General features: G+C 30.9%; 2 protein-coding genes and 2 non-coding genes across 6 annotated transcripts; all 4 read right to left on the bottom strand.

The window, feature by feature from the left end:
* Positions 1 to 859: 859 nt before the first annotated feature.
* LOC18094091 (uncharacterized) lies at positions 860 to 8,397 on the bottom strand. Its single transcript, XM_024602017.2, has 10 exons — positions 8,005 to 8,397; positions 7,722 to 7,787; positions 7,266 to 7,446; positions 6,636 to 6,832; positions 6,434 to 6,484; positions 6,259 to 6,350; positions 5,969 to 6,033; positions 5,162 to 5,253; positions 1,409 to 1,513; positions 860 to 1,274 (listed from the first exon to the last, which is right to left on the bottom strand). The coding sequence occupies exons 1-10, from the start codon at positions 8,254 to 8,256 to the stop codon at positions 1,137 to 1,139; spliced, it is 1,239 nt and encodes a 412-aa protein (XP_024457785.1). The 5' UTR covers positions 8,257 to 8,397; the 3' UTR covers positions 860 to 1,136.
* Positions 8,398 to 10,730: 2,333 nt separating this feature from the next.
* LOC112326339 (small nucleolar RNA Z103) lies at positions 10,731 to 10,822 on the bottom strand. The gene has a single exon (XR_002979975.1). It is a non-coding gene; the product is annotated as a small nucleolar RNA Z103 (small nucleolar RNA).
* A 146-nt stretch (positions 10,823 to 10,968) lies between these two features.
* LOC112326314 (small nucleolar RNA SNOR75) lies at positions 10,969 to 11,056 on the bottom strand. Its single transcript, XR_002979962.1, has one exon. It is a non-coding gene; the product is annotated as a small nucleolar RNA SNOR75 (small nucleolar RNA).
* A 2,577-nt stretch (positions 11,057 to 13,633) lies between these two features.
* LOC18094092 (uncharacterized) lies at positions 13,634 to 16,314 on the bottom strand. 3 transcript variants are annotated; one of them, XR_002983236.2, is made up of 5 exons: positions 15,920 to 16,314; positions 15,147 to 15,277; positions 14,970 to 15,054; positions 14,168 to 14,522; positions 13,915 to 14,048 (listed from the first exon to the last, which is right to left on the bottom strand). XR_002983236.2 is itself a non-coding variant. In XM_024606628.2 (4 exons), the coding sequence occupies exons 1-4, from the start codon at positions 16,142 to 16,144 to the stop codon at positions 13,959 to 13,961; spliced, it is 531 nt and encodes a 176-aa protein (XP_024462396.1). In that variant the 5' UTR covers positions 16,145 to 16,303; the 3' UTR covers positions 13,634 to 13,958. The 3 variants fall into 3 exon arrangements, 2 of the variants coding, with proteins under 2 accessions (XP_024462396.1, XP_006368321.2); XM_024606628.2 differs by lacking the exon at positions 14,168 to 14,522 and having other exon boundaries at positions 13,634 to 14,048; positions 15,920 to 16,303; XM_006368259.3 differs by lacking the exon at positions 14,168 to 14,522 and having other exon boundaries at positions 13,634 to 14,048; positions 15,147 to 15,250; positions 15,920 to 16,294.
* Between the last annotated feature and the right edge of the window lie 5,450 nt (positions 16,315 to 21,764).

The raw sequence follows: 21,764 nt of genomic DNA on the forward strand, positions 1-21,764 counted from the left end.
CAGGCAGGGATGGTCATGAGAACTTCCGTTGTCGTGAGAGCTGATAATCTCTCATCCTCGCGAAACTAATAGCATCCTTCAGTGTTTTTGGTTTGAACATCTGAATCCCATCAGAAATCTCAGCCTTCAAGCCTCCCATAAATGTTCCTATCAAAGCTTTTTGAGTTCACCCTCGGAATCTGTTGCCAAGCTTCTCAATTTCTTTCTGGTAGTCTCTTAAAGTCCCTACCCGTTTGACCCGTGCAAGAGCTTCATCAAAGTCTTCACAAAGATATCATGCTATAGCAAGCCTTTTTTTCAAACTTCTCCCAAGAAATCATTTGCCCTTCTTCCTGGAATGTCTTGCGGATCCACTGCCAACAGTGGTTTACCTCCCCTTCTAGATGATAGGCCACTACGGAAACCCTTTGAAAATCCAAAGTGTCTTGATACTTGAAATGCTAATTCACGCAATTAAACCATTATGTCAGATCATCTCCTGAGAACCGTGGGAACCTTTAACTTTTTTGTTTTAGATTATACAACATGCCTCCTTCCCTCATTAATATCAAGGTTGTAGTTGTCATGGTTTGAAGATTCCTGATCTAAAAGCAAGACATTGGAGATGCGATTGAGGGTCTCCTCTGAATTGAAAAGCTTGTCAGTCATGGCAGTCTCCATTTTTTGCATCTCATCCTGCACTAAACCAGGCACTGTTTCCAGATGCTCAATGCGTTCTTTATTGGTTCCCAACTCATCCTACACTAAACCAAGCCCTGTTTGCAGATGCTCGATGCCTTCTTTATTGGGTTCGATGAACCAATTCACTGGTGATCTAAAATTCCAAGGGATAATATTCTCTTAGGGTGAGAATGAACAATTTGGACGAACTATTTCTTGTATTCATAATGATCTCCTAAACAACTTTCTATAGCCAATAATCACTGCCCGCAACTATCACTCACGTTCACCTCATCCATGAGACTTAGAATTTGGTTTAAGGCCTCTTTCTGAACGTCGTGGCTTAACATAGAGGCTTTGGAATATCATAATCATTGTATTCATCCCTAATTTTAGAGTAGATCGTTACTTTTGACTTTTTTCAATAATCCTAACAAGGAATCTTCCCCAGAAATACCACAGTATTTCTAACGTCTTCATGCTAGACAACCTTTAAAACCTTTTCTGAGTGCAGTTTCATCTAAATTTCTTCCTATGAACACAAGTTTGTTTATTCTCTTCTCATCAGGTCCCCATGTTTTGCCTGGGCAACCATCCAATAAAGAATGCACCCCCTGAAAGAAAAGCACCATGGAAGGAGGTGAGGATTTGAAGGAAAAAAACATGAAGAAAATATCCAGTTTGGATCTGCAAAAAACCTAGACGTATAATTGGTTAATAAATAAAGCATAAAAAGTTGTGGGAAAACCTGGAAGATATATCGTTGATCAGAGCCGGTGACGGACAGGACACCTTTCATCCGGTACAAGTCATCACCTTTTTCTTCAATTAGCCTTTCTAACCAATCATCGACCTGTTCCATTTACAACCAAAAAGCAATTTTTAAATTCCTCACCATTATACATCAAAATGTTTGTAATATATGGTTCTCTCTGTCTCTCAAAATTGAAGACAAGAAACCTTACAGATGAAGGTAAATAAGTCAATCCATTAACGTATAAATCTTGTATTTTACTATACAATAAAAGTCAGGGTAAACTTTTAAAGAGGCCATAATGCCTTCATTTTATTTTTTATTATCAATTTGTGATTGTTTTATTATTATTATTGTCAAGTTGAGATTCGTTTTTTTTCTATTATAATAATTTGTTTTCACTTTTAAGAAATATAGAATCTTGAAATAACTAAACCTGAAAAAGGGAAGAAGAATAGAATCCCAGACTCACTAGCTAAATCACAATTCTTTTGTAATAATGGGGTTAAATCAATTACATATATAGCATCTAGGAGATTCCTTCTTTTTCTTTTTTTCTCTTTTCAGCTTATCTTAGCTGTCAAATTTCTTTATCTTCTTTTGTTGTGCCAAACAATTGATTAGTCATCTAAATTATTCAGTAGATTAATTATGATTAATTAAACTTGCATAAGATATTTTCCTAGAAGTAATGAGTTGGCTATCAATTCGTAAATATTTTGGAAAAAAAGTATTGAAGTTCGGAAAAAAAAAAGACTACAAAACATGTAAGAAAGTTAACAGTAGTTCTAAAATTACTAGTTATGTTATTCATGAATTTAATGATATTTTTAATTACAAAAAGTTTTTTAATGTTCGATGAATAATGATGCGAAAGATGGAAAGTTCACAGAATGATGGTGATAACACTGTTATGGTGGTTGAGATCATGGATAATGATAAAGGTAATGGCGGAAAGGTGGTGTGGAATGATGATCATGGTGAAGTGATTCAATGATGAAAGAGGTTACAACCACAGTGAAATAGTGGCAGTGATGGTGGCCAATGAAAATTTAGAAGTATATTGTTTTTCATGATATATTTTATAAAATTTAAGAAATTATTACAATTTTATTTTTTTTAATTATATTCATCATATATGATGAAAATATTTAAGATTAAAATAATTATCTATATATTTATATTTCATAGGATTGATTTTGAGTTTGACAATTTCACAATATAAATTTTCAAATAATTACTGACATCTAATAAACTCATAATTCGGAAGCACAGAGAGAGAGAGAAACAAGTTCTACTAAAAGCTAGGGAAATGAGAGCCACTTTCTTGCAGCAGCGAAGCTGGAATTTCTGGGTGGGGGGCGAAAACTAAAAAAATTATTGTCAATTGAAGTGATATATATACTATCAAGTTCTTTTAAATTTTAATTTCTAACCAATATTATTCATTAAATTAAGTACAAAACCATCGTGAACTATTTTTTTGAAGTTATTTATAATTAAGTACACTAGGTTGAGATGGATTATTTTGATTTGTACTCTTTGTTTATCATGTTATATTTTAGTATAAACTAGATTAGTGGCCCATTAGTGAACCACACTTTTTTTCAACCTAAAAAAAAAGAACCTAGAATAACCCTATAAAAAAAAATAGACAACAATAACAACAAATAAATTAAAAAAAATATTGTCTCAGGCAATGCAAGGTTAACACGAGAAACCCATAACCTATCACATTAGATCAAAATAACCCTATAAAAAAACTATGCCAACAAATATCAATTGTAAAAAAGAACCTAGATTAAAAAATCCAAGTCAACCCGCTCAAATCTTTTAAATCCATGACCCGAAAGATTAACAAAATCCCTAGTAATAAAATGTTAAATATGAAAGTTCCAATAAAAAAGAATTAAAAACAGAAAAAAATAAAAATAAAAATAATAAAAATCAAATCTGACATAAAATAAAATGAACTAAAATATTGAGGGATGCAATTGAAAAACAATTCAATTAAAATAATGGTATATAATATTGAGGGATGCAATTGAAAAAATTATCCAATTAAGAGAAATAGTATAAAATATAGAGAAATGCAATTGAAAAGATAATTTAATTAAAAGAATAATTGAAACTAAAAAAATCAAAAGAATAGGGACTAAATCTAAAAGATGAAAAAATCAAAAGAGGATTAAATTGAAAGAAAATTCAAATTCCATGGATAATTAAAATAAAAAATAGCAATAAAAAAAACAAGACTCAAATCTAAAAGAAAAAAAAACTAAAGGGTTGCATTGAAAATATATAGGGGTTGGCTCTGGAACTAGGAAGGAGAGAGGGAAGAAAGAAAAAAAAACAGTCACTGGCGAAAAACCTGATATATTTTTGCCACACACCGCCCGGGAATGGAGGCGACGTCATGAGAATGAAAAAACTATCGTGGAAGCCAGAGTTTGGCTGCCAGATGGCGTCATACACACCATCCGAATAACGAGGAAGAACCCATGCGCGTCTGCGTCAACCCCAAGCGCAACCGCCTTTTTTAGATTAAATAATATTTTATTTATGAAAAAAATACTAAACTACCCCCACCAAACTCGATAACTACAAAAGAAAAAAAAAACAAAACAAAACAAAATGAAAAGACAAAACACCCCTTAACCCAAGACAAAAACAATTATGATTCAAGGGCAGTGTGGAAATTTTGTTGTGCAACTAAAATGAAAAGATCAAAAGTGCCCTTGCCTATCAATGCTTTATTTTTCGCCTCCAAGGGCACATTAGTAATTTAAATGTGCAGATAACAACAAAAAAACCATTATACCCCCGCTCCCAGAGCCGATTGTGTTAAGTTTACAGGGGAAAAACAATCATTTCACTGATCTAATCCGTAATGTCAATGAGTCTATAGCTACAGTAAAAATACTACCTCTTGTAGTTTCTTTTAATATTCCATAACAAGATCATGTCTCGTGGATGTAAGGACATATTATGTATCAAATTCAAAATAACTTTTTGTATTAACTATAATTTTTTATTTCCTTATCTAACATTTATATAAATAAAAGACTCCAACTTTAAGATACATAAAAGTCATCTCTCTCTTGTTTTCTTGAGAAGAAAATTTAGTGATTAGTTATTAACTAATTCAACTTATCATTAAAATGGAAAATTTTAAAAATGTAAACATTATTTTAAAAACTAAAAAATACAATTTAAAAAATACAATTTTGATAATTATTTGTTGTCAGTATATTAATTTTAGAATTACATATGTAAGCTTATTTTATTATAACAAATCAATTAAAGTAATTGATTAAACATATATATGTCTTATTTGATTGATTTGTTGGAAATTACCTAGCACTTCTATTTTTGTATTTTTATGTTGATTTGTTGATCAAATTGCAAAAGAGGACAGTTGGAAGGGGTTAGATGCTTTTTACTAAATGAGGCAAAAAATATTTCTTTATGGATCTTTTGTGTTAATTAAAAAAATTAAGGGGGGCAAATGCTTCCCTTAATTGCTTCCTTGTGAACCTAGATAAAATTGTTTAAATGAACTACATTGACTTTGAATATTTGATATCAAGGGTACGTTAAGAAATAGAGTACGAATATCGTAAATCCACACATTAAGGGAGTAGGAATATCCATCTCACCAAAGTGTTTAGTATGTAGATGCTAGATGTTCATGATTGAAAATATGTTGTGATTTAATCCATAACAAAAAGGAACAAACTGCAATACCTCATCAAGGTCAAGCATTCCCTCGAAAACTATACTGACACTAGAGACAGCAGAATCATGCACATGGTTGTGGTGATGCCTTTGATGGTGTTCTGCAATCAACCATAACAATTATGTAAGAAAAACCTGGATATCAAAAGAAGCTAAAGTAGATATTGTATTCTGATGGAGAAACAGATAACAGAAATGACGAGAGCAGGAAGGGAGTGCTTCTTTCAATGGGTTTGGTTTTCTTCTTTTATTTTATTTTTTATTTTTTTGCTTTAGGAGTGGTGGAAAGGGAAACTTTGGCATCATAATTTTTAGAAATTTTTGGCCCCCAAGGGTACATGAGGCATCATATTCACGCCTGCCAAGCCTAGAATTGCTTCAAAAGGTTTCACCACTGGATACCTGATGAGTGGCCAGAACTACCTATGAAGCATAGACCATGCATGTTCCTTTTTGTACTACTGTTGGTCATCAGTCATCATAGTATTACATGAAATTGATTGACTGTGAGACCTATCATTTAAGAATCACAATAATCTCAAATCCTCCAAAATTCTGATTACAAAAACACCTCATCAGCACTGGATATTCATTTCTGTCCATGAGATATGCAGAATATTAAAAGCAACTATAAGTTGGTCAAAAATGCCAATTAACCAACATTTTCATAAGTGCACATCCCCGGTAATGATTGCTCAAAATCACAACATTCAATTCACAATCTCTCATCAAATAATCATCACACAATTTCTGCTTCCTAATAAATTAACAAATAGAGGGTCACAGAAAAGATGATAATAAAGAAGAAAAGACAACCTTGTGTGGTCCCATGTTGATGCATCGAACTGCAGGAATTGTCTACGTGAACTTCTGAATCAATTCTGCAGAAATCAACATATCCAAGAACAAGAGCTCAAACTACACTATAAGTAGCAGATATGTTTTCTACAATTGTAACATCCAGAAAATAAAAATATTTTGCAGTGTGCTTATTTATTTGTGTGTGTCAAGGAAAAATATATTTAGTAGAACAATTATAGTTAAAAGAAATAGAGTAAAAGAAAACAATTTGATGGGATTCCTCACTCAAAGATAGGAGCATTAACCTTTCGAGATCATATCCTCCCACTCCCAAGACAAAGTCCATGTCAACAGAGCCATATTTGGCTAGCTTAATTGGAGCCATCCCATTGATATGCTGGGAAAGGAATCAATCATATACAGATTAGGATTCAACTTAGAAGATCCTACAATATGTGATTGTATAAGTGAAAATCTTACCTTGATTCTCATAGTCAATCCCTTCAGTTCTTCCTCAGACACCAAATCTATCTGCCAAAAGGTTAGAATAAATAGTAAGAAACATCAATTCCTCTAGGGCTTCAGAAGGATGCAAATAGAGGTATCTGTAAATAAATGGTATGATGAAGAAATTAACCGACAAGCATTGGCCAATGCATTCAAAGACGGCATCAAAATTAACCTTGTTCAATATAATACGGTCAGCATAAGCAACTTGTTCTACTGCCTCATTTACAACAAATCTAGGTTTTAATTCATTCAAATGTTGCAAGACATGCTTGGAGTCCACCATAGTAACAACTCCATCCAGTTTCACATAACGAGAAACCAGCTCATCAGAGCAGAATGTTTCTATAACTGGGCCTGGCTTTGCAAGTCCTGCAAAAGGGTTACATATATGATAGAGCAGTTAAGCTTTCAGGATCTATACCAATGCAGTCAACTCGTGAAAAGGTAAATTTTACCTCACGCAGTCGACTTGTGTTTAGTAGAAAGAATAAGAAGGCTATCATGAAACTGTTACAGGACAAAGAATGAGAAATCCATGACAATATAAGGTTTTAATGGGGCGAATTTATTTTCTTCCCCATCTTTCCCTTTTTCTGAGAGTGGATGTTATCATAAGACTTTAAATTTTCATTAGAAGTCAAATAGAAAGGCAACCCAATATCCAAATCTGCATTTTGGCACCAAACCATTTTTTACCAACTCTTGACCAATCCCAAATGCCCCCAAGCTTTTTAACCTTATAACTAGCCCTTGACTCACATTGCACAATTAAAATCTTAAAAGTCCTAGGAACATATAATACCTGTAGTTTCTATAACAATATGATCAAATTTGTCTCTATTTTTCTTCGCCAGCTCCAGGAGCATTTTAACTAGATCTCCTCTTACTGTACAGCACAAGCAACCATTATTAACCATAATAATGTCGTCACTTGCAGTGGAATGACTAGCAACCAGCGATCCATCAATATCCACCTCACCAAACTGCATGGACAGTAACCAAAATAACCATTAAACTTTTTATAAATATAAAGCAGAAACCCATGGACAGGTATTTTTTGGCTACTGAATTCAATATTTACAACACTATTAATTATTGCCCTTCATGCCAATTTTTTGGACAAAGAAATACCATAATAAATCCGAACAGCACTATTTGTCCTTCAAAGCGAGAACCAAGGTTATCAGTAATTTTTCATAAGAAAACAAATAATTAAAAAATAACCAAAAGCATGTAAATTTGTGAGTAATGTCCATACCTCATTTTCTATTACAGCAATCCGCTTGCCATGTTGAGATGTCAGAATATGATTCAGCAAAGTTGTCTGCATTGTCAACAGTTCAGTTCAAATTAAGAGAAATTAAATACAGTATAAAGAATCATACAGGTGAAAAAAAAGGGATGCAGTATCTTGAAAACCCGAAGCATTTAAATTGGTATCGGTGCTTTGATTGAGGAAAAAGGAAAAGAAAATCAAAGACTGCCCAGAAAGCAGTTCAGGAAGCAGAAACCAAATAAGTGTGTGTGTGTAAAAAAAAAACCTTTCCAGAGCCAAGAAAGCCAGTTATGACAGTAGCAGGGACACGAGTATTGGGGCCTGGAGCAGAGGCGCTAGTTTGTTGTGGTTCAAGAGAAGAAGATGAGAAGGTGGCAGTTTGCGAGGAGTGGAATTGTCTGGAAAAGAGGGAGTGAATGTTTCTAGGGAAATATGAAGGATTTAGGGAAGTGTTTTGGAGAAGTTGGTAGAGATTTTTGGGTGAGGTTCTTGAGACAAGGAATTTGATGGAGCCCATCAAGTTTTCTTTTTTTCTTGGTTTGATGGTTAGAAAGATTTTGAGTGAGCGTTCGTATGGAGAAATCTAAGAAACTAGAACCCTGCTGGCTGACTCAGTTCTGTCCAGTTAGGGACTTAGGGTTTTAAAACCAACTGCCCTTCTTGTTGTCCATATTTAACTAAAGAGCCGCTCCTGCCATTTTTTGTTAAAAAAATTAGCTTCGTGGGCTTGGAAAAGGCATTGAAAATTAGTTAGTAAGAGTATCTACATCCATGTTTCTTAATTTATAGCTAAATTATAGCTAAACTAACTAGAAAATCAATTTAGCTAGTTTTCTAATTACTATGATCATTCACGCTTATGCTTCTTATTTTATATTTCAGTGTTTGTCACTGCGTTTTAAAAAGTATTTCTAAAAAATTTAAAAATTTTATATTTTATATTTTACTTTAAATTAATATGTTTTTAATATTTTCATATGATTTTCATGTGCTAGTATTAACAATATTTTTTAAAAAATAAAAAAATATGATTTTAATATGTTTTGAAATAAAAAGCACTTTAAAAAATACTTATTAGCTAGTTCTTTAAAATATACAATCACATGCTCTCTAAAATATAGAATTATAAATATTTTTTATTTTTTTATTATTCAGATTATATATGAGATGGATATTCAAGTGTATGTTATTTTATGTTGTTTATTGCTTTCAAATTATTCTAATGAATTATTTAATAACATGTTTAAAAATTAATTATTTTACTAGAGTAGAAATTAAAAATAATAAAAAGAAAATGCATAAAATAAAGAAATAATGAAAAATTAAAAAATGCATATTAATTAAACCACTATTAAGCCCTTTAGATAATACTTTAATTTGATATATCTCATAATATTAAACCAAATATAAATATAAAAGCATGCTTGTCGTATATATCAATATTATTCTCTCATTTTCCTGTTGTTGTTTCAATAAAAATTCATTTTCCTGTTGACAATCTCATCTCATTCTATCTTTACATTTTCATGTTTCACCTTAGCTTCCTCCAAAGTAAATGATTTTTCAAAAACAAAATATCTTCTTTCGTTGCATTTCTATTTTATATTCTTTAACATTGATCTAACACGAGAACTTCTGTTACCCTTTTATTTGTTTCTTTGCCACTTTTCTATATATCATCTTTTTATTTATTTTAGGTGGATTGAATTTTGAGTAAGAGAAAAATAAATTGTGGGACAATACTTGTTTCCGCAAGCAAAACTTTTTTTTTCCATGCACACCTCATCATTCAATGATGCACCATGCATGTTTCTATAATCAATTCGGGGCAGATGCCTAGAAGATATCACTTGGGCTTAAGAAAATGTTTCTTTGATGAGATCAAAAATGCTATTGATTTAAAAAATAGAATTTTGCTTATTTCTATTTAAATATATATATTAACATATGATATGCTAATATATAATATGTATATGTTTTTCATCTTCCTTGTAAATGTCACAAGCAGTGATCGATTCCATCTATGGATAGAATTTTCCGATCCTTTCCTTTTGATTTAGGTTTTAATATCTTCATTTGTTTTTTTTTTTTAGTTTAACATGGATGTCCGTGCCAGCTTGCGCGCACCTCGACTAATCTCACGGGCCCTAAAGTTAACGACCATGTAAGCCTCCAGTGGTCATCATATAAGCAAACACAAAACTCGAACCTGAGACTACAGAGAAAACAAACCTTTTCTCCCTTTTATTCTTGCTCTGGTTGTAGTGGCAAAAACAATTGATTTATTGTTCTTTGAGCTCCTTTTATGTTTTTTGAAACAATTGGTTTGTCATCTTTTGTTCATTAAGTGTTTCAACTATTCTTTCTTCAGCTTTGGCTTCGATTCCAATTTTCAGTGTTGTTGTCAGTGACTATATTGCTTACTAGCTATATTTTTCTATGTTTGGATGATCACTGGGTAAAACAAATTGGTGAATCAACTTTATTAAAAAATCAATTAGGTATTATAATAATAAAAAAATCCACATGAACGAGTGATTACAATTATTTTAAAAAACACTTTTCAAATAATATTAAAAAAAAATGCTCAAAATTTTCAAAAAAACATATAATTACACTCCAAAATAGGGTTCACGTTTTCGTTACTAAGACAAAGGCCCTTGTCCGAGGCACTTAGAGTTTGGGTTGTAAACAGTGATGATGTTCGGCTCAGGACCAAAGTTTCAATGCCTTGGTGCTCGTCAATTTCGGTGAAATTGGATTTGTTGAACGCCCGAGACCAGGGCTAGAATCGAGTCATGAACACGCAATTCATGACCAAGTTGGGATGGAACTGGAATCGGGTTCAAGGCACCTAAGCTCCGAGTTAATTCATGGTATTCGAATAATAAAAATAAAAGTTAATTCGGATAATTTTAATATAAAACAGAAATCAAACAGAGAAGTTTTTTTATTTTAAAGAAAGGGTATAAATATTTATTGTTTGGAGAGATGGATCAGAATCCTGGCTTGGTTTCTCCGAAGAGAAAGGTCGCTCAGTTTATTCAGCTTCGATCATTTGGGGAAAAAATCATCACTTCCATCTCCAGCAAACATCATCTTTCTTTTCAGATAAGAATACAAATTTACATCAAAATCAATTTATAAAAAAAAAACGTATTTTCAAAGCAGGATCGGTTGCCAATAACCAATCAAAAAAATAAGTAAATAAACAAATCTGGGATTTATTTTCTCTCAGACAAATGCCTCGTATTGTCGTCAAGGAGAATGGAATGGATATAAATCGGACTCGTCATCTGGTTTCATCATCACAGAGAAAATTAACCCCAAACTAACATGAAATCAAAAGGATACTGTAAAACAAATAAGAAGATCTAAAATACAAGACAGCAAAATTTAATAAGAAGGCGGAGAGCACAGAGGATGCCTATCTACACGAAAATCAGATGCAAGCTAATTAAGCAGCGGCCCTCTCTTTTATAGGCGCTGTGCCGTTTAGGGTTTAGGGTTTTCTTTTAACATTCTATATGAAACTACGCTAATGCCCCTGGCCGCTAGGAGTATTTGCTTCGAGCGGAACTCACTCCCGAGAAAATAAGATGATTTTTTGCATAATATATATATTATTTTCATTCATGTAGTCTTTTTGAGTAAATCTGCAGAAAATAAATGACTGTAAATAGGATTGACTAGCTATTTTTATATTTGATATTGTAAGACGGTCCTGTTATTATTACTTGTGTCTAATAATTTTATTTATTTAAATAATTTTTTATTTAATTTAATGATCATTCATACTAATAAAACATTAAAAAGTCCTGTTAATAATAATTAAAGACCAAACTTAAAAAATAAAAATAAAATTAAGATATTTAATCTCACAACACGGGTCATATATCCAATTATATTTAATAACTTTGTTTTCTATAATAAATTCTTCATTTAATCAAATAAAAATACGATTAACTTGCGCTGCACCGCAAGTCAGAGCAAAAAAATATCTATGTATCGCTAACCTGTTTTCAAAAAAAAAAATTAGCCATGAATTTAAAATTAGTTGCATACTATACAATATTTTTATCTAATTTTGAAACGAAAACATATTAGATTTACCTAAGTCAACTCGGGTTTACATCCAAAACCTGCGAGGATAATATTGTAAAAAATCAAATTGAAAAGCTAAATCCCTAATTAACTTAACGTTGAAGGATGAAATTGGTAAAAAAACAGCACTCAATAAAAAAACCTCAAATGAACTCAAGTCAACCAACCAAACTCACGATGTAGGCCATGAACATCATCAAATTCAATAAATATTTTATCCCATAAATTAGTTTTCATTTAATTATACAGAAATAAAAGCGAGTTTTTTTTTGCATTAAATATTTTTTTTAAAGAAAAAAAAGCAAGACATACACGCGAGATTAAGATAACAAAAGTATATCATTGATGATAAATAGTGAAATTATAATTTTTTTTGTATTAAGTTAAATTGAAAAAATAGATTGTCAATAACAAAGGTTGCGATTGTTTTAAAAAAAAAATTAAGGGAAAAATGCATCAAATAAAAATATAAAAATAAATAATAGTCTGGATATTGCGGCTTAACCCTTAAAACCCACGTTCCAGTTCATGTACTCAATTAGGATCAATAATTTTTTAAAAAAATTTATATTTATTCTAAATATAAAATAAAAGGAGAGCCCACACCAGAACATGGGCCTGGTTATATTTTTTTCTTTAAAAGAGGTTAGTGATATTTAAAAAAAAACAGACGACACTTCATCTATAAGCCCAAGTTTCAGCCACTATAGTTTGTCACCAATATAGTGGGTGGAAAATCATGGTAGTTTTTTTTTTTAAAAAAAAACTAATTTTTAAATCATCTCAACCCCAAAACATCTTACCAACACCTTGTAACATCTAGAAACCAATTCATTAGCTCAAAAAATCCCAAAAAACCAAAATCAAATTGGGTTAGGTTTTCCTTCCTTGACTTAGAATTTTTTTAGGCAACATCAAAACTCCAAATAACTACTACCAAAATCATCTCATCACATGAAACCCGTGAATATCAAAAACAATCATTTTGATGGATTTTCTCTTTTATTATCAGAATTCAACAATCTTTCTCTCTCCTCTTCTAAACCAGGAATTGAAAAATAATAAAAATAAACTTTTGTATCAAAATCAAATTGAAAAAATTTAAGGGACCAAATGGGTATAATTTTTAAACTTGGAGGACTAAGTTGAACTATTCTTGAGAACTTTGAACCCACTACCTATTTTAGCCTCTTTTCCACACTGATCTCTCCTTTTCAATCTTGTCATTAGTTAATAAATTTGAATTAGTTGTCATTTAATTTGTACTAAAATAGATGCAATTGCCAAAAAAAAAAAAAAAAACATTGAGGGTCAAAATAAAAAATATATATATATTTTTTGAATAGTACATCTGGAGTGAAACGTGAGAGAATCACCAATGCAAATCCCTACGGTAAAATTCCCATACCTTTTATTGTTTGTTAATTATACTTTCCTGCGTCTGGTTTGCTTGGAATGAAAATGAAATGGTAATAAAAATTGATTCCAGTTCAAATAAAAGTAGAGAAGATTGTTTTTTTAATTAATTTTAATTTCGATGAATTCTTAATGAAAACAAATAAATTAAGTAATCCTTTTTCTCTCTTTTTTTTAATCGTAATAAACTAGTATTTCATTGGAAATATAATTGATTCATGTTATTGGTGAACCAAACAAAATTCCATGAGATCCCCCTTTTCTCCCAATTCCATGAGCAACACAGCAAACACAGCATTAACCATTTTCGATTCGTTTGTGAATTGGGCCCAATCCTTGATTTTATCAAAATTTAAAGAACAGAACCCAAAAACTTAGAAAAACATGCCAAAATCCGGCATGTGAAAAACAGTTCCTCTCAATTATAACTGACAAATCGTTGAAATAAACACAATGCACCAAAATATCTAACATGAGCCACTAAATGGAGATCGGTTTTGATGATCCCATAAATAAAACATGGAGATATTACTGGCTGATACTACTGTTCGAATTGCAGTTCAAACTTCAAAAAATTGTGGCGGTATCGTTGTTGTTAGCTAAATGCTCAAACTAAGTTCCAACTGTTGTTACAAAAACTCTGCCCTAAGCCATGGACATTTTCGTCTTCCATCCAAGTAATTGGCAGCATCTGCATTTTTAAACACAGAAACTAAGCTTCTTCATGACTTTGGCATAGGCTGCAGGGACAGTAGATGGTTGTCTAAGTCTACGTCTTGATTTCTTTGACTGCATAAAACATAAAATTTCTGTTGATCGCAAATGAAATCAGCTATAACAAATCACAACCCAAATAATGAAATACTAACTGTCAGATCATAACAAGAGGATTTTCTGCTGGTAATTACAATTTTTGGAACCTGAGAGGAGAGGAATAGGGGGCGGGGGGCACTTCACAAATAAACAGTTCAAGTTGTGTTCATCTTATTTCTGATTGAGTGAAGTTCAAACCCATCAACACCACTTCTCCATTCAGGAAAAGAATCTTCAAAATGCCACCTTCATTGGGCAATGTATCTTCCACCGTCATTCCTCAGGGCAAAATATGATTTACAATGTGCTAGGGGATACCATGGTACAGTAAACAGAAGCTAATAGGATATTTTTGTCCACCATCAATAAAACTCTTCAATACCACAATGCAAATGGAAAGAAAATCGAGTTGAGCACACCAGGACCAAAAGAGATCCTAAATGCAATGACCTAGGATTGGCAAATGACACCAAAAGTATACTGTTAAAATCAAGGGCTGAACTAATAAACAATGTGATTGAAACATGTAGAAATCAGATCAACATTGCAAACTTTCACATGACGCATAAATGAAACTGGGCCACCTAAAAGGGTATTTCACAGTACTAAAGGAGGCTTCTTATTTTTAAACTCAGAATGCAATATAACATGTTCAGCTTAAACTTGATCAATAAGAGGAGTGTAGTCAAGCAGTAGTCTCCATCCTTTCTAAAGCATCACTACAACTTTGCAACATGCATAACTTACAAAATGCTAAGTAGAATTAGCTTGCACTTTATGTAACGAGAAACCAACTATATGTATCAAATACTGGGAGATATGCAGCAAAAGACCATTTCAGTTTCAACAACATGAAAGGAAATAAAAATGAAAGTGTGAAAATACTATAAGGCATACCTTCAAGTGCGCATTATGATTCTTGCCCTCCCTCCAGCGACGAATAGTCCCATCATTCATTGTCCTAAACCTGTCCTTATACGACCTGATCGATACAAACTAAACCAGTAATTCACAAAATTTTTAAAAACACTCTTGAAGAAAGAAAAGAAACCAAGTAAAACAACTTAAACTCACGAGTAAGCCTTCATTTTAAACTTTTTGACTTTGGAGGTGAGTGGAGTCATTGGCTTCCTATTCTTTTTCCGCTCCCTTGATGAAACATGACGCACTTGCACCAACTGAAGGCACACCAGAGCGAAAATCCTCTTAGAAGGAAAAAAAAAATTCAACAATTGCATAATAAAAAAAACTAATGATTCAGATTTAACATCAACTGGAAAATTTCCAGAATCATGCTGATTGTTACAGGGAAAAAGAAGGGAACATATGGGAAAGCTGAACTCAAGTCAACAGAATTATGCTCACCCGTCAAAATTTCAGCTTCTCTATCCTATTTTAAAAGTGGTTGATGGGAAGGTACATGAAATCTAGCATTTCTAATGTGTTAGTTATATCCAACATGGCTGGGATGCACCGCATGACTAGTCAAGTGTTAGACCAAATTAGACATGGGTTCTTCAAATTCTTTTCCAGAATTCAACTCCTCGGCAATAATGACTATACCCTTTTGGACAATAATTCTACAAGCATTAGTTTCAGGTCAGCCAGTTTGCAAGACGGAAAAAAAATGGTTGGCATTTGGTGCAAAATTATTGAATCAAATATAGAATGAGGTACAAATTGTACGACCTGAAAATAACAGTTCATGCAAAGACTGAACTACGAATAACTAAATCTGAAAAAAAAACATTTCTTTGCGGCATTTCGTCAGTAAACATGCATACAATAAATAATAAAAAAGAGAATAATCATATAAAAACAAAACCAAAGAAACCCATAAACCTTACAGGGTCGGAGAGTGGAGACAGACGAAAAGAGGGAAGAAATGGTAGCGAAGGAAGCTGAATTGGTAACGAAGAAGATGTGTTCAAAAGGGACCCATTAAGACTCCATTTACTTGAAGCAGCGGCGAAATGGAGAGGTCGGTGATAAAATTGCGGAGACGAGTGGAGAAGGCGATGTGAGGAGGAAACAGAGGCTAAAGATCGAAGCTTTGTGCACAATCTCTGCATTTCGAGAATAAAAATTATGGGTTTTGATTTGATTAGAAGGTGAAATTGTCAGGCGTTTTAACCAGTGCTTCTCGATTCTTTCATGGGTTTTTGCCTTCGGTATGGGGATTGTGGTTTGAGGTTGGATGTTTGGTAGATGGGTTAATTAGAAGCCTTAGTGTTGGGGACTTGTTTGCCCGTTTCGAGTTAGGACTGTCCTTGTCTTGGACAATGTGGTGAGGGTGACTTCATCAATCATCAATCATCAATCATCAATCTTAAAATGGGTTAATTGCACCCACAGTCCCTATACTATACAAGTTTGATTAATTGAGTCTTTTTACTACTATTTTGATTATTAAAGTACCTCTACAGTCCATTCCATTTACAATCAGCATCCTGAAATATGTGATGATTTGTTATCATTCACATCAGTCGTGTCTAAAATGGAGAAAAGTTTGGTAAAACAAATTGATAGTCTAAATCTTTCATTTATTAACACAAAATGATGATTTAATTTTTTTTTTTTAAAACCTCGTGTTGTTATAGTTCATAAAAGTGAAGAAAAAATAACATTCTGTTGGGTTATTGTCTTATAATGAAAATGAGTGTTTGATTGAAAAGATATAAATATAGAAATAAATCTATAAAATAATTTTAAATTAAATTTTTGTATTTTCAAAATAAAAAATATATATATAGTACATATTTCCGGAGACAATAATTATTTTTTATTTCTAAAATATCCTTATAAAAAACTTTCAATTCTAAAACTATTTACTTCATACATGTAAGGATAAAAATAATTATTATCATAATTATAAAACCCAACTTAAAGTCGATCCAAAGCAAGGCTCGGTTCACCAGTTAAGGCTCGGGTCATGGGTCAGGCTGACCCGGATTAGTACAAGAAAAAAAATATTTATTATCATAATTTTAAAACCTTATTCGAGGGTTGATTCAAGGCAAGGGCGGGGTTACAAGTGAGGTTAATCGTTGACCCAAATCAACATAAGAACAAAAAATAATAATTATTATAGTTTGAAAACTCAACTCGAGGGTCGACCTAGGATAAGGTCACATGTCAAGAAGGTCAAGCCGGGTTAACCTGGGTCAATATAAAATAAAAATTATTATTATTATAGTTTTAAAACTTGATTCGGGGGTCAACCTAAGACAAAACTTAGATCATGATCAGGAGGGTTAACTCGGGTTGACTCAGGTCAATGCAAAGATAAAAAATATTATTATCATAGTTTTTAAATCTGACTTAAGAGTTAATCGGGGCAAGGCTCAAGTCACATGTCAGGAGAGTCAACATATGAATAAAAGTTGTTATTATCATAATTTTAAATTTTGACTCAAGATTCGACCTGAGACAAGGTTCAGGTTACGGGTCAAAAGAGTCACCTTGGCTGACCCTGATTTTTTTTTAAAAAAAATCAATGAGTTCTTAACTTGTGTTTTATCCCGAGTTGACCTGAGTTTTTAGCCGGGTCAAGTCGAGTTAATTTTTCCTCTATTTTTTCTTAAATTCGGACCAATCCATACCCAAGTTAGCATGTTAAGTCAATCATAGTTTTATAACTAGAGTTATTATAATACTATTAATTTCAACGATCAATATAAACTAAAATAAAAATAAATAATATCAAATTAATTTTTTAAACATATAAATTTGACAACAATACATTTTAAGAATTAAATAGACTTTAACAACTTTTTTCCTCACGTTACATATCTTCTTCTTTTTTTCTCGGGTTAAATATGTAAGTTTTTTCTAAAGTTACAACCTTTTTAAAATATTTTTGATACGTTTATTATAATGTTTTTTTTATTTAATTAAAATAAAAATAATTTATTAAATCTGATTAGAACTATATTAATTTTTAAAAAATATGCTTTTAACAAATAAATATTATCTAAAAAAAAAATACAGACCCACGGTATTGCGCGGGACACGTCTAGTGCCTATTATTTGGGATAGCACATACAAAATCCCGTAACAACGTTCACATATTTTAAACTAAGGGACTGCATGTTTTATAATCGTAGGTTAGTTCGACTAATTCTAGATAATGTTTGGATGTTTTTTGGTCTTGGCAATTGTTTTCGATCTTTGCCGTGATCGGAAGACAACAAATGTTTTTAAGGTGCTATTTTGAAAAGGAAAAAGGTTAGCTTTTAATAATGTTTTTATTAGTTTGCAATGAATTATAAATTCTCAAATTCTGTTGATGATGAGCATAAATGTTTGGGAATATGGTGCAAACCGTGTTCTTAAAAAATTCAATTTTTTTTGTTAAAAATTAATTTTTTATATATTTTAGATGGTTTTCATATGCTGATCTCAAAAATAATTTTTAAAAAATAAAAAAATATTATTTTGATGCTTTTCAGCACGAAAAATACTTTAAAAAACAACCACAACCACACTCCCAAACAAACTATATAGGAGAATTATACAGAAAATCTTACCTTCAAAATATGAATTTCATACAATAACTTTATATGATACAATCAATAATTAGATAGAAAATGATAAAATGTACTATTTTTGTTATTCGACAAGCAAGAATATTTTAAAGCTACTTTGTGTAATAATTGAGATCAAATTGATATTAGAAATAATGCTAATCCAAATAATGACAATCAAGAAATCAAGAAAAGAAGCAGAATTCTTCGATCATCGGGTAAATCTCTTTGGTTAATGGCAAATGCTCTTGCCGTGGTTTGTATAAAACAAGTTTTTGAAATGTAAAAAAATAATATCTAAAATTTTAGAAATTTTTTAGAGCTATTATTATATTTAATATAACAATTTAAACTTAAAAAAATATTTATCAAATTATATTTTTATCCCGAGTATTAAATTAAATTACATGTGATTTGTTTTAATGTAACTTTGTCTGCAGATAGATTTCAAGAAATATATTTAAAGAAAAAAAATAGATCTGACTCATCTTAATTAACCTATTAAATTTAAAATTTGGGTTATAGATTTCATTAGGTTGAGTTAATCTTTTTATTTTATTATATGATAAAAAAACAAAAAAAACTAATTCATAATAAATTTAAATGATAAAATTTAATAAAACATCAAAATTAAAAGATAAACTAAAAAAACAATAAAAAAATCAAAGGATGAATAAAAAAAAAGCCATCAAGCGCTTTGAAATTGCCGAGGTGTATGCGTCCAAGAAAACCCACATATTTGTGCTAATTTTTTTTGTTTTTTATAAGGGGCAAATAATCTATTGTTATTTTATTTATTGAAAAAAAAAACAGACAGCAGGTTATTTGTCATCCATGAAACTAAAATAATTTTACTTTCATTGCGAAATGAAAATGCGAAGTCAACATTGCTTTCCCACGTGTTAACCATTGAATAATGACATAAAGTTGTTGACCAAATAGCTTTAAAAAATATATTTAGCTTGTTTCCTTTTCATCATATGTAGAGTACCCCTACGTTTTTTTAGTTATGCTGGGATATTTATCCGTGATTCGTTGTTGGATGAATTATTTTTTAAAATTTTTAAGAAAATATTAAAAGTATGGAGATTTTTTTTTGGTGGTATTATTAAATTGAATCAAGTAGTTTGATCTTGAAATTTGTCAATTCGAATCCTTATCTAACTCGAGTTTTGAATTAAACCGTGTGAGAGCTGATCCAAAGTGAATTATTTAATTTAATAGGTCCAAAGACAACTTGAATGACCGGTAAAAACATGAAAGTTTTTAAAAAAACTTTAAGATGATATTTTTTTTATATATTGAGACGATGTCAGATTTGATCGACCTCGGTCACCCTACGACCTGAGTCATGGACTTCAATGAGTTTAATAAATTTGTTGTTTTTATAAATTATTTTTATTTAATTTCATAACAACATTAGATGCTTTTAAAATCGAGTATCAACTCTAAAAAAATATTTATTTTAGATCATGATAACCTTATAGAAAGTAGAATAAACATAAACATGAATTTTATTTCTCAACCAACCCAATATTAAAGAAAAGTGAAATAAAAAAAACAATTAGAAAAATTAAAGGATAAAAAACTAGAAAAAAAACATATGAGGTTTGATGGGTAAAATCGCTAAACCTGTGAATTGGATAACCCGATCAACACGTTAAACCCGCAAACTGGGTAATGGATTCCATTGGGATTAATAACTTATTTTTTTTCTAAACTATTTTTTATTTAACTATATGATAACAAAAATAGACGATCGTAAAATCGAGCGTCAAGCCAATACTGAGAATTTTTTTAAGATTATAATAACATTATAGAAAGCAAAGCAAAACAAAACAAATTATAAAGCTTAATTCTCAATCAGTCCAATATCGAAGGATAAAATCGAAAAAAATGATTTTAAAAAAAATAGACGATCACATAATCAAGTTCAATTAGAGAAAAAAAAGTACCTCGTTGAACCCGCAAACTGGGGCAACCAGGATTACCTCGCCAAACTCTCAAACTGAGACATTGACTCCACAAAGTTTAATAATCTTTTTTTTTAAAATCATTTTTTATTTAACTAAACTTTTTAAAAAATAAACTATACCGCGATGCTGAGATATTTTTTTAATATCAATCTGATACTGAGATATTTTTTTGATATCGTGATAACCATATAAAAGACAAAAAATAAATTATCAACTCTAAATCCTCATAAACACATCATATAAGGATTAAATTAAAAAAAAATAACCAAAAGAAAAAAGGGGTCAAAATAATAATAGAAAACATAATTGATTATTATTGTAATCCACGGTGCTAATAAATATGGGAAAACAATATTTTCCCCACACCTTTTAGCTTTATACTTAATTTATATTTATATTTATATTTATAATACCATACCACACCACTTGCTTTTGTAATATTTTTTAATTTGGATATATAAAATTCTAATGTTTTAAGTCTTTTGGGAAGTTAAAAGACACTTCTACCCATAGGATTTAAAACCAATACAGAGCAAGTCTTAGATCACATGCTAGGTGACTCGGATTGACCCAGTTTTTTTATAAAAAAAATTAAAATAATATTATTTTAATTTTTTTTAAAAGTTAATAGGATTTTTACTAGGTTGATAAAGTCACGAATCAATCTAAGTTTTTTTAACCAAATCAAGCCAAATTAATTTCTCTATTTTTTAAAAAACCTGGTATGGCTAATTTCTTAGGCCACCAGAATCAACCTTCAAATCAGGCCAAATTTTAAAACAATACTTCTACCGATCCACCCGAGGGAGGATTGGTTGGTATGCATAAAATAATTAAAGGTAAAATATTTCACGAAATGTTATCAACAGGAGAAGCCAACACGAAGAAACTTCCAAGAATTTTAGAAACCTTCATTTTGATGGCCATAACACTGAAGCAATCTCAAACTACAATATCAACTCTCCTGGATGTTTTAGATTGAGGTATTAATTTGATATTATAGATGAAAATCAATATATTTTGGGGGTGTTTATGAGCATGGTAATTTAAAAATATATTAAAATAATATTTTTTATTTTTTCAAAATTATTTTTAATTACGTCACATTAAAATGATATAAAAATACTAAAAAATAAATTAAAAAATTTATTTTATTTTTTAAAATATTTTTAAAACACAAAAATAAACAT

The sequence above is a fragment of the Populus trichocarpa genome, chromosome 1 (genome assembly GCF_000002775.5).
Source record: "Populus trichocarpa isolate Nisqually-1 chromosome 1, P.trichocarpa_v4.1, whole genome shotgun sequence".
Taxonomy (NCBI): Eukaryota; Viridiplantae; Streptophyta; class Magnoliopsida; order Malpighiales; family Salicaceae; genus Populus; species Populus trichocarpa.

What these genes read in the sequence shown, in the direction of transcription:
- LOC18094091 (XM_024602017.2), bottom strand. Translation starts at nt 8,256, where the DNA reads ATGGGCTCCATCAAATTCCTTGTCTCAAGAACCTCACCCAAAAATCTC. An exon ending in TTGCTGTAATAGAAAATGAG is followed by an intron (nt 7,447 to 7,721) that starts GTATGGACATTA and finishes CTGTCCATGCAG; the next exon opens with TTTGGTGAGGTGGATATTGA. An exon ending in GGAGGATATGATCTCGAAAG is followed by an intron (nt 6,034 to 6,258) that starts GTTAATGCTCCT and finishes TGATTTCTGCAG; the next exon opens with AATTGATTCAGAAGTTCACG.
- LOC18094092 (XM_024606628.2), bottom strand. Translation starts at nt 16,144, where the DNA reads ATGCAGAGATTGTGCACAAAGCTTCGATCTTTAGCCTCTGTTTCCTCC. An exon ending in TTTAAAATGAAGGCTTACTC is followed by an intron (nt 15,055 to 15,146) that starts GTGAGTTTAAGT and finishes TGTATCGATCAG; the next exon opens with GTCGTATAAGGACAGGTTTA. An exon ending in ATCATAATGCGCACTTGAAG is followed by an intron (nt 14,049 to 14,969) that starts GTATGCCTTATA and finishes TGTTTTATGCAG; the next exon opens with TCAAAGAAATCAAGACGTAG.